At 42.5% G+C, this 16195-nt stretch overlaps 1 protein-coding gene and 1 long non-coding RNA gene across 2 annotated transcripts; both read left to right on the forward strand.

Annotated features, from left to right (window-relative positions):
• Positions 1-6597: 6597 nt before the first annotated feature.
• Positions 6598-10306, forward strand: LOC146573368 (zinc finger MYM-type protein 1-like). Its single transcript, XM_085278162.1, has 3 exons — positions 6598-8506; positions 8931-9045; positions 9254-10306. Exons 1-3 carry the CDS (start codon positions 6978-6980, stop codon positions 9587-9589), a joined length of 1980 nt encoding a protein of 659 aa, XP_085134288.1. The 5' UTR covers positions 6598-6977; the 3' UTR covers positions 9590-10306.
• A 1837-nt stretch (positions 10307-12143) lies between these two features.
• LOC146573369 (uncharacterized) lies at positions 12144-12874 on the forward strand. Its single transcript, XR_014892815.1, has 3 exons — positions 12144-12501; positions 12586-12678; positions 12757-12874. It is a non-coding gene; the product is annotated as an uncharacterized LOC146573369 (long non-coding RNA).
• The last annotated feature ends 3321 nt before the right edge of the window (positions 12875-16195 follow it).

Below are 16195 nucleotides of genomic sequence, written 5' to 3' on the forward strand. Positions count from 1 at the left end.
GACTACAGACAGGGTCAAAGCTGTGACCTCCGTCCCCAAGCCCACTACACAGAAGGAAATGCTGTCTTTCCTAGGCATGGTGAACTATTGCAGACAGTGGATACCAGACTGTTCTTTTCATGACCACATTCTGCGTGAATGCTGCAAAAAAGACAAGCCTCCTCGAATACTGTGGTCCACAGAAATGACTGCCTCTTTCAATGCATTACAGGGAGCGCTGACCTCCGCCCCTTGTTTGGGTCTGCCTGACTACCACTTACCGTTCCACCTGTACGTCACAGAGAACGGCACAACCTGTGCAGGTGTATTGGCCCAAGAGCATGGCTGTGGCTACCGTCCAGTAGCCTTCTACTCAAAGGTGCTGCCAGCAGTAGTTCAGGGGATGCCGGCCTGCCTGAGAGCAGTAGCAGCTTGCTCTATCATGATAAGGGACTGCGAGAAGCTCACACTCTCACATGACACTATTCTACACACCAATCACCAGGTCACGACCATTCTAGCAAACATAACTACACAACACATGACCGCACAACGTCGCTCAGGTTATGAAGCTACACTGACTTCAACAGCAAATCTCACTATAAAAGCAAGCAGCACACCCAATTCGCCAGCACACTTACTCATTCGTATGCTGTGTTCCTCTGACCGACAGGATGGTTCAGACGACCCTGACGATCATGATTGTATGACACGTATACAGGAATCCACAGCACCACGCCCAGACTTAGAGCAGACACCAATCCCAGACTCAGTCATTGTTTATGTGGACGGGTCCTGTTCAAAACCAAATGACAACTCATTTCTTTGTGGCTATTCGGTGGTGACATTGCCTGACATCATACTAGAGGCTCACTCATTACCATTTCACTCAGCACAAAAAGCAGAGCTCATGGCTTTAATACGCGCCTGTGAGTTACATGTGGATAAGCGGGTAACAATTTACACTGATAGCCGTTATGCATTCGGTGTGGTGCATGACTTTGGCACATTGTGGAGACAAAGAGGATTTAGATCTGCTGATGGAAAATCGATCGCTAATTCTGACCTTGTTCAAAGACTTTTGCAGGCTATACAGCTGCCATCGGCAATTGCAGTTGTTAAAACGAAGGGGCACAGCACGGCTGACACAGATGAAGCAGTGGGAAATGCTCTTGCAGACGTAACCGCGAAAGCAGCTGCTGCCTCACAGCAACCACCCAGAAGGGAAGTATTATCTTTGCCTTTACAGCTGCCACTTGTCACACTCCCAGACTATTTAGAAGCAAATGTTGACCTAAAATTCATACAAGAGCAAGCCTCTGCCTTAGATTACACTTACTGGGAAAGTAATGATTGTACCTTAGATAACAGAGACGGCTTATACAAAAACCTTGAGGGTTTGATTGCCCTCCCATCTTCACTACTGCCAATCCTTGTCCGCCATTTTCACGGTGTGAGTCATGTCGGACAAAGAGGGGTAATAGGAGCAATAAAATCAAGATTTGTAATCGAGAAAACATCACACGCAGTAAAACGCATATTAGCAACCTGTCTAACATGTGCACGAACTAATGTAGGTAGCTCAAAAGCAAAACATCAGCATTTACCACAACCAGATTTCCCATTTCATACATTACAGATTGATTTTACACACATGCCAGCACAAGGAAGCATCAAGTACTTACTGGTAATAGTGGATCAATTTAGTAAATGGGTAGAAGCTTACCCAACATCAAAAGAAACTGCAGAAGTAGTCTGTCAAAAGTTGTGCAATGAAATAATACCCAGATTTGGAATACCTCACCAAATTAACAGTGATAGAGGACCTTCATTCACATCAGAAGTAATTCAAAAGTGTGCTAAAACTCTAGCAATAGACTGGAAATATCATGTGCCATACCATCCTCAGAGTTCAGGAGTTGTAGAAAGAATGAATAGGACCATAAAAAAATCGCCTGACTAAAGCAATGATAGAAACAGGAATGACCTGGATCAAACTACTTCCTCAAATCCTCTGCGAGATTAGAATGACTCCATCCGCAGCAACCAAATTATCTCCATTTGAAATAATCATGGGAAGACCGTTTCCAACACCATGGTCAGCCTCCAGAGGGGCACCGCTATTGGAAGGGGACATAGACACTGCATTGTCTGACTATGTTCATAACCTGGTAGAAACACTGAATAATAACTATCAGAAAGTTTGTCTCTCTCAGCCTTTCCCCTCCACAGTTCCACCAGTGGAGACAAGGAGATGCGGTGTTGGTAAAGTCGCTAAAACCAAGGACACTCGGGGAGGCCGCGTGTTCCAGCCCCCAGACTGTACTTGCAGTGACGAGAACCAGCATCCTAACAGATGGACAACCTCAGTGGATTCATGCCAGCAGGGTTAAGACCAGCCCCACCAAACCACCTAAGGCGTCGGATCAAGTAGATGACGACTCAGGCGAGCCAACGCCCGGATCCAATCCACCTACACACACACAATCACTGATTAACACACAACGCCTGAAAGAACAACAACAAGGTACTCGAACATCCAGCAGGAACAGAAAGCCTAGAGTACCACACAATGTCTAACCTGATAAAGATAGACTCGTTTCATCCTGATAATGGAGAAAATGAAATGCCCATTGTCATCACACGACGCTTATACGGTGTCTCTCGAACCTGGGACCAGGCCAGGAGACGACTGAAGAACTGTGTTTTTTATATATTTAGGTTATTAATCATATCTACTGCATTAACCTTAGGATTTTTATTTACTATTTCGTATTGTAAACTGCAACCCTGTTCACATTTCTGCAAGCCACATTTTGCTGACAATACCTCATGCTCCACTTGGCAAGACACCCACCTAGTACACTCGTCACGTTCTCTAAAATCAGTAGAAAGCAACACAGACACCACCAATAAACCATCTTATGCACCCCCTAGAACAGGAACTAACGCCTGGTATGACAATGCCAGAATAGCCGCTCGTGACTTAGGAAACAGTAACTGTTATGTCTGTTCAAAGGGTAATCCAGAACAGGTTATAGTGGGATATCCAATTTCAGGTTTTCCCTTAACAAAGATGCTATTCAAAAATGATAAAAAGGGGCCCTTAACAGTAACCCTGATTGAAGCGGTGCGAGTAGAACTAAGTCCTTTAGATTGTTTACTCATATACACAGGACAAGTCTCTAGTAAGGATGTTAGCATGATTAATGATTCTACCCACCCCTGCAACCAAATGAAGCGCCCCGAAGACCGCACTGAACCTCTTTCGCCCCCAACACAGGTGCGCCATCACCCAAATATCTTGATGACATGCATACACCGACCAAAACTTGAAAACATAAATTATGACACACAAAACTATACGTTCTTTTCTGACTCTCCAGGAGCACGCTGTAACGAAACATGGCTAGCAGCGAGTGTTGACAGGACACAATATAGACATATGTTTTCTTATATATATGCATATATAAGTACGCATTCAGATAACTCAACAATCCTGCATTCGCCCAACACACTAAACGACTCGTACTGGGGAGGCATATTAAAAGGCTTTACAGCTTCGCGCCTGACCAGACCAATCCCACATGCTTATTGGATGTGCAATAATACTCTTAGATTAGCCTTACCTGTTAATTGGACCGGTACCTGCGGTCTAGTAACTTTAGCTCAAGAACTACTGATACAACAAACCTCGGATCTGCCTGTATCCAGCAGACGGACGGAACGCTCCGCTTATTCACATAACGTTTACATAGATGCTATAGGAGTTCCACGCGGGATACCAAATGAATTAAAGGCACAAGGAGAAATATCAGCAGGGTTCGCCTCAATACTACCGTGGATACAGGTAAACAAAAATGTAGGCTGGATCAATTATGTTTATTACAATCAGCAAAGACACACCAATCTGACCAATATGGCCCTTAAAGCCCTAGGAGAACAGATGTCTGCTACCTCCTTAATGACCATGCAAAATAGAATGGCCTTAGATATGCTGTTAGCTGAGAAAGGAGGTGTTTGTGCTATGTTTGAAGATATTTGTTGTACTTTTATTCCCAATAATACCGCCCCTGACGGTTCATTCACACAAGCTATGAATAAACTTGAAGCATTGCAGATAGAACTAAGAGCCAATACGGGTCACGGTCAGTGGCTAGACAAGTGGATGCAGGACACGTTTGAAGGAACTAATTGTAGCCTTTGTAACAGTTGTAGCATGTATTATTTTGTTTTTGATGATTATTGCCTGTTGTGTGATACCCTGTGTACGCTCAATGATAACCCATATAGCTACCAGTACAGCTACTTCAATGTATTTGCAATTAGCACAAATTGATCCTGAGGATGTGCCAGATGTTACCAATGATGTTCCTGATGTGTATATTGAACATTAGGTTGTGAACTATTACATTTTATGATTTCCTTTTTATATTATGTTATTACATTTGTGATTTTTCCTTTCTATTTGAGTTATTATTTTTAAAAATAATAAAAGAGGGGAACTGTTAGGTATTTTAGTACCATGGGAGCATTTACTGGATATTGTTTTATAGTGACATTATACAGGAAAACTCTGTCATTCAATAAGGCCCCTTTGTTTTAGTTATTTTTCTCTTTGACCCAAGAATTGATGTGTGAGAATCACAGGCTGGTACAAGGTTGAAATACCACAGAGATCACTCCCTCAGCTACATTAGTTTCTTAATCTTTTAGACGCCTGTTGAAGGCCAAATGGTTTGTTTCAGATTTCACTAATGAAAGAACTCTTTGTTTTGTGCCTTGAAAATATGTCGCTGAGATAATCACAATTGTATCTGAACTAATAAACTACACAAAGGATGCTTCTTCACCCAAGGGCAGGAAGACGCTCCCTTATCTTGGTCTGTACTGGTTTAAACTGATAATCTGCTGTCTCATGAATTTTACCCTCTATATAAACTGTTGTACTTGTGAATAAAGTTGAGTCAATTTGGGAAGACAACCTGAAGCAGTCTCTGTTTTCTTGTTCTCCCAAGCTGCTCCCGAGCTCGTACTAACACGCTGAATGGCATGCTTGAATATTGCTTGAGAATATATTTGACTGTGTTACAGACTAAGGTACATTCTCTGCTGATAGACGTCCACGCCTCGAAGGAAGTCGATCCACGGATTAGGCCTTGGAAACCGTTTCCTTCATCAGGTATGGACAGCTTGCTGTATTTCTTAGGCACCTTATTTGTCGCACCTTTCTGCAACTCCGTTAGTTGGCTAACCTCCCTCCGTGCTACTTTGATCTTGCCCTCTAGCCTCCTTCTCCATGGAGGGTACTGCCCCTTGTCACTGTTCAACTTGTAGCCAAGCATCTCACTGATCACTGCTGCCGTATTGTAGATCAGCTTGTTAGTGTCGGTAATCGTGGCTGTAGGTATTGTCCGTAGTGCTGCATTAACATCATCTAGCAGACCTTCTGAGGGAACTTCACGTAATCTTGGTAACCGGCTACGGGGGATCCAGGTTTCAAGCTTGGCCATGATCCTATTTTTCAGGTCAGTTCCTCTCGCACTCAACGATCCTTCTCCTATCGCACTTGGGGCTATGTACAAGCTCTGAGTACAAGATCCATAGAGGCTGTATAAAAATATGTATAAAATTGATTGATAATCCCCCCACAGATGTAATATTATCTACAGCTACTTTCAGTACCATTGATGTTAAGTTAGACCCTTTTTCTCTAATTGATCTTTCTGAGTTAACTTCAATAATTACTTCCTCCAAACATCAACGTGTCTTTTAGACCCCATTCCTACAAAACTGCTCAAAGAAGTCCTGCCATTAATTAATGCTTCGATCTTAAATATGATCAACCTATCTCTAATGATCGGCTATGTACCACAGGCCTTCAAGCTGGCTGTAGTTACACCTTTACTCAAAAAGCATCTCTAGACCCAGCAGTCTTAGCTAATTATAGGCCAATCTCCAACCTTCCTTTATATCAAACATCCTTGAAAGAGTAGTTGTCAAACAGCTAACAGCTTAAAGACATAAAGACCTGGATGGCCGCTAACTTTCTGCTTCTTAATTCAGATCAGACTGAGGTTATTGTACTCGGCCCTGAAAAGCTTAGTATCTAAGCCGATTCTTACTCTGGATGGCATTACTTTGGCCTCCAGTAACACTGTGAGGAACCTTGGAGTCATTTTTGACCAGGACATGTCCTTCAATGCACATATTAAACAAATATGTAATGTAAATGAAAATTGAATATCTGAAAATACATTGCAGCCTGGTGGTGGAACATATATTTGGGTCCAGAGATGGAGCAGAGTCTGGCTTCACAGTCTAATTTAGCAGCTCTGACATCAGAGGTCGTAGGGGAGGAACAGCCACACAGAGCGTGAACATCACCTCTGTCTGCGCTGTGTTGTTCACAACCTTTGTTCTGGGCTTTTAAGTGGAGGGTGGAGCTTGTGTGATGAAGCTGAGAGCTGTGTTTGCACATGCTCAGTGTGACAGGATGTTGGCTGCTGTGAAAGCTGAATGCTCTCTGGCTAGAAGTGATGTCACACATTAGGATAACTGTGCTGGCTCTCTGTCAGAGTACCAGGCAGTGGCGGCTGGCCCATAGGGGGCGCTCGGGCTCCGCCCCCCCAAATGTGGAGGAGTAAAAATATATATTTTTAAAAAATTCATCAATGATAGTTTTACTATGTGTGTGCCCATATACAGCCAGGCGTATTTTAACATTTTCACCAGCTGACTCATTAAAGTTCAACCAACAAACGGTGTTTTTCTTCTTCTGGGGCGCTCGTCAAAGCGCCCTTGATATGCAGCGAAATAGCCTATCATTAAATGGTTGCCAGGGGAAAATAATAAATATTTGACCTATCAGCGTCGCTGAATTAAATGGTTTGGGGGCGCTTAAAATTGCGCCCCTGCAGAAAACGCGCGAAGATTTGCTGTTCTAGAATTTTACCTCAGTCAGTAGCCTAAGTGAGCTATAAGGTCAGAGAGAGACGATGGCAGCGGTATTGTTAACGGTTGAGGCACAGCCTCCCCCAAATTCGGTTAGATCGCTTCTAACCTACCCTTTTGCCAGAAGGACAATGGCAGAAAAACTGCAAGTTAAAGAGTTGGGACCTGACAAGCCCGAAATTCAACTAACCCAGGCAACGAAGGAGAAGTCAAAAGCATACAACAGGACTTTTTGTCGGAGTTGGTTCCAGCGCAAGTCGTGGCTGACAGGCTGTGGAACAGCTAATGCACTTTTTTGTTTCCCGTGCATACTGTTCAAAAGTGACAAGTGTGATTTGACGTGGACACAATCTGGACAAACCGACTTAAAGCACCTCTCCGAACGAATCAAGAAACATGAAAGCTCACGAGTTCATATGGACAACAGTGTAAAGCTAGCTGTGCTAGGGAAAACTAGCATAGCGGCGCAGCTAGATGATGGACATCGGATTGCTTTAAGAAGGCACAACGAAGAGGTAGATAAAAACCGTCATATTTTATCTAAAATCATCGATTGTATTAAGTTTTGTGGTGCTTTTGAGCTAGCAATGCGGGGACATGATGAAAGTGATTCCTCAGACAATCCAGGGATTTTTAGAGGTTTAGTCGACTTGATGGCATCAATTGATCACGACTTGAGGCAACACCTTGAAAATGCTACTGTATTTAAAGGCACCTCGAAAACAGTCCAGAACGAGATCCTGGATTGCATGTTGGCAGTTCTGAGAGAAAGGATCGTGGAAGAAGTAAAGGCAGCGAAGTTTTTAGCCATTCAAGCTGATGAAACCACTGACATTTCTACACACTGTCAGTTAGTCATGGTGCTAAGATACATTGACCAACGAAACCGTATTCAAGAGCGTTTTTTTGAATTCATCAAGCTACCCAATGCTTGTGCAGATGCAATAGCCAGTGCCTTATCGGAGAGGCTGCGCTTCATCCTCCCCCAGGGACAAGAGAGAAAGTTGATCGCCCAGGCCTACGATGGGGCCGCTGTAATGAGGGGTACCACTGGAGGAGTGCAGCGTAAGATACAGGACATTTATGCTAACGCTCACTACGTACATTGTTATGCCCATCAGTTAAACCTGGTAATGCAACAAGCAACCTCCCACATCCCTCAAATCAGTCACTTTTTTTCCGACATAGCAGGATTCGCTTCTTTTTTTACTAAATCGAGCAAGAGGACTGCAGTGCTTGACGAGGTGGTGGCGCACCGACTTCCAAGTGCATCGGCAACCCGTTGGAACTTCAACAGTCGTGCTGTGAATACAGTGTATGAACATAAAGACGATCTGGTGAGGTGTTTTCAGACCATCCGTAACAGTGAAGGATTTGATGCCCCTACAAAGAGAGATGCCGGTGGTTTCGTGAGAATGCTGGAAGACGAAGCTTTCTGTTTTTTCCTGGCCTTGTTTCACAAGATAATGCCACATGTAGACATGCTGTATAACCACCTACAGAAGAGAAACATCGATTCTGTCACCATCGCAGGGATCACCCAGACATTCATCAGCCGCATGCAGGCTATCAGGTAGGCATAAAAGCATAAATATGTAACCTAGAATAAATGTTAATTATCTATGCATAGATTCTATCAAATTCTCTGCATATATTCTGTGTTCTGTGACTTAAATGTTTAATGGAATTCAGATAATTTTGATTTATATCAGCCTTTGAAGTAATTTTATGAAAAATATTTGATTAAGTATATTTGATGAAGTATATTCCCAGTAATGATTTGATGTAGCCTATACCATAGGCTATTTCCTGAAATTATGGCCAGGGCCTTTATTTACTTGCACTGGTTTTCCCCCAGCCATTAAACCAGGTCCGGTTATTAATTAAATCCGGTAATTCCCGGTAATTAGAACACAACCTTTGTTTGGTTTGTGTTTGGTTAATATATCCCTATTCAGTTTTCAGAAGCCATTAATGAAACTTATGTATTGGATCAGGGAGGCACTTCCTAATCTGGTTGTGGATGAGGAGTACAGGGGACCTGTTCAAGACCCACCCACAAAGAGACGGAGAACATTGGGGGAAGACAGGCAACACCATTTGGCACTGGAGGTAAGCACTAGCTGCTTGGTCTGATTTAAATCGGATCATCAGATAAAATCTAATGACGATGCTGTCAGATGTCATTTGATATAGTGGTCATGACTGTTTTGTTTTGTTATGGACAGATTTTTTTTTTTCAGAATAATGATTAACATGAGACATGTGCCAAAGTCTTACCACTGAATCTAACTCTTACCAATTATATATTATTGGATAGGTGTGCGACACCATTATGAGCCATGCCAAGGAGAGGTTTTCTTTCACCAAGCACCTTGTCAGCGCCACTCTGTTGCAAGGAGACTTGTTCCAACAACACAGCAAAAATTTTCCAGATGCAGCACTACAAACCACAGTGGAAGCCTATCCCTCATTGGACAAAGCCAGACTTAAAACAGAACTGTCCCTGATCTACGACAACGAGGAGTTTCAGAGTTGTAGTGGTGCGCTGGCGCTCTATCAGGTTCTGATGGAAAACAACCTTCAAGACACATTCACCGAAACTGTAACAATATGGCTCAGGATCGGCTCAACGCTCTGGCTATGCTGTCCATAGAGAAAAAACTCACACAAGAACTTCCTGATTTCAACACCAGGGTCATCGAGAAATTTAAAAAAAGACTCCACATTGAGTCGGTTTGAATGTTTTCAGTGATGATGTGTAGAAAAATAACAATGATGACTTTTTAAAGCTGTGTGGACAGGGTGGAGTTCAACATGTGGGGCAGGGTGGAGGTGCACAGGTTTATTTCTGGACTCCTGATGGTTTCTATGGCGGTTTTGCACATGACATCATGCTGTTAGGGTCGTGATCACGTTCACAGAGAGTCTATTGTTACTGTCGCAGGTACAAAGAAATTAAAAGCAGAAAGAGAATCTTTTTTTCATCTCTTTCCTGTTTCTGATAGAAGACGAGGAACAAAAACATGATAATTAACAGATACAGCAATCAGATAAACAGTATAAAAGTATTGTAACTATTAGGACTAAAAGTATTTGGATTTTTAAAGGTCAAACAATATGTGATGATTAAAATGATTAAAAATCTTTACATTTTTATTTTTATTTTCCTTTTTTCTTTCTATTCTTGTTTTTTTTTTTTTTTTTATTTACGTTTCATCATCTTCATCTGCCTCCAGCACCACCTTCAGCTTCTCTCTTCCATCTGAAACTCTTCCTCCTCACTGAAGTTAGGCTTCTAATGTGACAAATCCTACATGAATATACTTAATTCATCTCGATATTGCCTCAATTAGTCAGCAGATCGAATAACTGTGGTTTTCAGGGTTTTTTTGTACCTACTCCACTGGGGTTGCAAGGTGATCCAAGCAGGTGCTAAAATGTGGCGTTGCCAGGCTGTATGTCACTGACTGATTCACTGTCACCACAAGATGTGTCATGAGACGGTCTCCTTCAAACAAAGCAAACTCACCATGTTTAAGATGACAGTGAAAGAAACGGACGGGCAGAAAGCAGCACTGTGGTCAGATGAAGAGGTGCAGACCTTTTTGTGCACAGTGGCTGAAGAACAAATTCAGATGAAGCAGAATGAAGTGATCCGCATTGCAAAGGTTGGCTGCTAAAGGGACCAATGCACAGTAACCAGTGGCTTTAAAAACGTTAAAAACTGAAAAGTGATTACCGGGCCATCAAGGACCACAATGGCTGACGTGGGTCCAACAGACAGGAAAGGAAGTGGTTTAATCAAACGGACGTCATTTATGGGCGCTGACCAGCGAGCACCTGGAGTGAGAGAGGCCTCGACTCACGGCACTGCTGGAGAACATGGTGACGTTTGTGAATGCTTTGTGTGTTTAATCGTAATTGTTCACTTTGAACAAGCCATGTTTCAATAACACTGTTGTCTCTTTGCAGATACAACGCTAGCTAGTTCTCTGTTTATGCTAACTCCATCCTCAGCTAGTTTTTGTGCTTACTGAGAGAACAACATAAAGTTCAAGCCACAGCTGAAGAACTACGCTTTCCTCCAATTTAATGTCATTTGTGTCCTTTTGCTGTGAAACCTTTTCTACATGCGAGGGCTTTTCATACATCTGGATTAGCATGGACCTCCAAGCTCCCCTGTTTGTTGCAGGGGCAACCTGCAGGCGGGTCCATTCCACTGCAGGGCAACCTGCACGTGGCGAATAAAATTTGAACTTGAACTTGTGCCCCAGCTCTAGTTGGTGTAGCGGTGCAGACGCCACACAGCGATGCCCCATCACTGGTAAGAAATGGTGATGAAATTTCATACTACGTTGACTTTAGCAGTGATGGAGGAAGTGCACTTTTGTTTCATTTTCTTTCCTCCACTGTGTTTTTGCTCCATTTTTCCCATAATTCCTCTTGCATTGCATTGACCTTCCATTCTTCCTTTCCTGTAGGCGAGAGGAAGAGGACACAATGTAAACCTGGCTGTACTAGTGTGCTTGAGGCATGGCAGCAGAGGGCGTAGGGAGGAAAAGCCAAAACGGCACAGGTCGCTGCCTTCAGTTAGGCATCCCTGAGTGTGGTCGGTTACCTCGCTTCAGTAATGCATGGCCACCGTGGCTGATGTTTCATCTCATCCATGGACTTTACCCCTTTGATGTAAAACAAAAGCAAAAGCTTTACATTTCTCTACTTTGTAGCTTTTGGTTCTAAGAGAGGTTTAGTACAGCTTCAGTGTTGCACATAGAAAATAATTTATACATGGCACATTGTAAATAGTTTGAATTTTCCAGAGCGTCATAAAGAATTTAGTGATTGTTGTTTGTGCATCATATATTTTTTTCACGAATAACCAACATTTGGCACAGATGTGCCAGGATAACTCCTTTTGAAGAAAATAAAAACAGTCTCTCCTTTGCATTAAGTCATTGTACAAAAATCTACATCTGTTTATGTGCCAGAGAAAAAATCCTTTATTGTATGTGTTTTGTTGTGTTTGTGACGTTCAGCCACACTGATGTGGTTCTACACTGTAATGGGACACCAGTCGATCTGAGTCGGGTTGATACTAATGGAAAAGGGCTTAAATGTGTCCTGGGCTCATTAACTCTTTAGCTGATTAACTTCTAGTTAGTTAGCTTAGCTAACAGTTAAAGTGTGATCACTGTGTAAGCAGTCAGCTTGCCCTGAAATAAAGCTGCTCGCTGCCATTTCTACAGCCGTGTTTGACCTGCTGCTTTGTTGAACTACAGTAATGGAGGATTTGGAGGCTGAACTTGGCTCTGTGGCACTTTTTGTAATGAACTGATAAAAACTGTCTCAGGTGGATGTTAGTCCAACACGTCAGACACGACCTCTGCAGCTCTCAGTTGATGTGCACTTGAATGCTTCGTGTTTCCTCTGCAGGTGAAGGTAGAAAGTGTGTGTGAGCTGATGTGAGTTCAGCTGCATGGATCAGTGTGAGGACAGAGAGGAGGGAGCCCCTCCCTCTAAAGCCACCCTGTGTGGGGAACATGAGAGCCAGACCAAAGCTCAGAGGTGAGATGACCATCTCTAACTGTCCATGACTCTTCTCCATGTCACAGCTCAGCACTCACATCTCTGCTCCATCATTATTCACAGGAACCCACCTGGACCTCCACCCAGCTCTGTGTCCTTACAGGGCGACCGAGTAAAAAAATTGATCAATAAATTTGAACAAAGACAGTTATCTGAGTAAGCTAATGTCACTGTTACAATGTCTCACATGTGATCAGCTTAGATGTGCTGTAATTTTATTTAACCTGCTTTTAGGCTCCATCAGAGACTCAAACCTGGACCTAAACCCAGCTGTGTGTCCTTAAAGAGTGACCAGTCTGGAAATCACTGGATTAATTTTAAAGTCCAGCCTCCGTCTGCTGCAGAGAGGTGAGCTGTTAGTAAAATGAACTCTTTGATTTAACTGCTTGATGTTGTTGGATATAAACTGCAGTGCAAACACGTCATTCCCTCAATCCCATTTAAACCGTCTCTTAAAAACAAGCCTTTGGTTTCTAAACAACTGAAAATCTACTTCAGCAAACAGGAAGTGATACTCGTGCTCATGTTTTCTTCCATCAGTCACGTGCTGTATGTTGGAGGAAGTTGGAGGACGTAACACTAACTCTGCTGCACAGATTTCACTTTGACTCATAAAACTCAAAGCTTAAAAAATGATTCAAACACTAGTTTTTATTTTTACTTAAAACTGAAGTCACTCAACATTTTTCTCCACTTTTCTGAAAATCCATCAAATAAAAATCTTCTAAAATGTAGAAAAAAAAGTTTCCTCTCTGACTTTGTGCCTTTTGGAGATCAGTTCATCTGCTGCTCACTGAACTGTTGGCAGAAATGTGTGCTGCACATGGTAAACACACGTAACTATACTGACGACTGCTTTAAGCAGGTGACCGACACTAAAAAGTTAATTGTGCCAATTAAACTTTCATAGTGATAGTGTTCATATTATTATGTTGGGTGGTTGAGCAAGCAGATTGTTGGAAATTTCAGCATGCAGTTAATTTTTATTTTATTTTCCAGAGACTGGATTCCATTCCAGTACATCCCATTACAACCAGTACAGTTAGCTAACCAAGCGACGAAACCTCAGCACTTCAAACCCCCCACACCATCGCTTTGGCAGTTGTTGCTAGCTGTATGCTGCCGTAGCTCAGTCAAAAGTAACTCAGGGAAGGATTTCAGCATGCTCAAGTCAAAAACTGGACTTTTCTCTACCAGCTGTATCAGAATAGCCTGATCACAACACACGTCAACTTTTGCTGCTGCCTTGGCGTAGTGTACGAAGGCACAAGGAAACAAATCTGACACTCCGCAATTTGCAACATCACGCCATGCAGAACAGCATGTTAACAAGTTTAAGCAGGGAAGGCCATGAAAGTTGCACTAGCAGGAAAGAAAAATGAAAGAGATGCCATTTAAAGCTCAAACAGGAAGTGCTGTCACTGAAAGAAAAAACTTATTTGTTCAAATTGATGTTGGTAAAAACATTAATCTGGTCGCTCCAGTGAGTTAGTTCCCTCTTAGGTCCCTTTGTGTCCCTGCCTCCCCAGTTGTGTCCTTGTGTCTGTCTGGTCTCTCTGTCTCCTTGGCTGTATGCGTTCCTTGTCTTGTCTCGTTAACATGTCTGCAGTTCTGGTCCTTGTGTTTTTCCTACATGGTCCCATGTTCTTCTTTTTGCGTCATGTGCTTTTGCCTCCCAGTCTGTTGTGTGTATTGATAGGTTTGTAACTTGAACCTATTCACTGGAACGTTGAAGACAATATAATTACACAGCCAGCAAGACACGAAGTAGGCAAAGTTCTTCATGTTTCTCGTGCACGGGAGAGAACCGGTCAAACGCCGTTCCTTCGTTTGACCCCAGTCGCTCTCGTCCGCTCCCCCTGTAACACTGCTCTTTTATTGAGGTTACATGAATATGCATAGGTTCATTAACATACGATGTATACATACACACAAAGCGTACCTTGCCTGTGCGTTGTGTAAGTGTGTGTGTGTGTGTGTGTGTGGGGGGGGGGGGGGGGGGTGTCAGTGTGTGACCCCATAAAGACTTCCCTAAACCTGCTGGTCTGGAAGTCCAGCAGTTCATCTAAACAGATACGTTTATCCTACCATAAAACAATAAGACAAGGTACGAGCTCTCCCACGCTCCCAGAGTGCTCTGGAATGCACACAAAGTTTGCAGACTATTAAGGATCAAACCTCTACCAATCTACAACTAATTATAAAACTCTAAGCATATATAAGTAGATATTTCTAAGCATAAATGACAATCAACAATACAAACCTAACATGTATCACCATAAGTTTATCCCTATTCCCAGTGTCATGTCCATGCAATTTTGTTTGAGTCTGTATCTATTACTTCCTGTTTTATTTTTGTTAGTCATCTATCTTGTGTGCGTATGTTCAGGTTTACTTCTGCTGTCTTGATATACAGATTTAGTTCACCTGTGTTACCTGGTCTGTTCCATCTCCCTGATTACCTGGTGTGTATGTAACATACTCCACTCTTAGTTTACTCTTAATTTCCTTCAGTCTGTTGTGCTCTCCTGTCTGTCTGTCTGTTAGAGTAAAGCTGGAGCAAAATGACTGAAAAACCTAAGTTGACTGCCTTATGTTTTGTTATATCTGCCAGCTAATAAAGATTTGTCTACGAAAGTTCTCAGTCATCCAGGTCACTGTAGTCTAAGGAGTGTGGAAAGAAAAGCGTCTGGACTTCTTGAAATTTCTTCAAGACGTTTCACCTCTCATCTGAGAAGCTTCATCAGCTCTAAGAACAGCTGGGGGGAGATCTGTGCTTTGAGTTAGTGTTTGTCTGTGGAGTAATGCATTTGGTTCACAACCCATATATGACAGTTCTAGTCAGATACCATTGTGTTCATGTTTCCCAAAAGGTTGTGTTACTTTCAACTACCTATTGTTACTAAATAGATAGATGAAAGCAACTGTGCTGTCAGGATTTGTGTTTAGATCTCCATCAGGTTCAGCAGTCAGTAAGCAAAAGTTAGCCAACCTTGTTTTGGTGGCTGGTTTCAGAAGTTGAGAAACTGCTAAGCATTCCAATGCAAAGCCTCAAAGAGTAGAAACACCAGTAGAAACACCACAGTTCCAACTACCAACCGCGAGCCAACCTACAACTTTGATGGTATTGTATGATAATGGACTTCATTTCCCTCGTGTGATCAGACAGATTGCTAAGCAAACACATATTTGCCCCAACAGTCAATCAATTCATAGATATGACTGGTAGACACATTTTATTTTCAGGTGTGCACATTTTCGGTGGGCTCTGAATTAGGGCTGCCACAAATGATTATTTTCATAGTCGACTAATCAGATCATGCGTCCACTGGACGTAAAACGTACAGCTTATTGCACCAGCAGCATCTGCTCTTATATAACTATCATTAGCTTACAGCGTGTTAAAGGTATGTGCTAACTAATAATAAAGGCAAGATGATAGTTTATTAAACTTTAATGAAAATGGCAGATTGTCTCAGTTGAGTTTAATAAACTCCCTGCTATCTAAAATAGGACAGGACACTGGAGTAAATTCTCGAGCATCTCACACTTCTGTTTAATCAGTTGTCTGCTTGACGTTTATTCAGCCGTGTGTAAACTGTAACTTTAATCTCAGCCAAACCAATTTACTCAGGAACAAATAAAACACTGAAAAATCCAAACAGTAACATGT

Source organism: Mchenga conophoros, linkage group LG6 (assembly GCF_057382185.1).
Source record: "Mchenga conophoros isolate Kocher_MC1m ecotype Shallow Benthic linkage group LG6, M_conophoros_male_GT1.1, whole genome shotgun sequence".
Lineage (NCBI taxonomy): Eukaryota > Metazoa > Chordata > Actinopteri > Cichliformes > Cichlidae > Mchenga > Mchenga conophoros.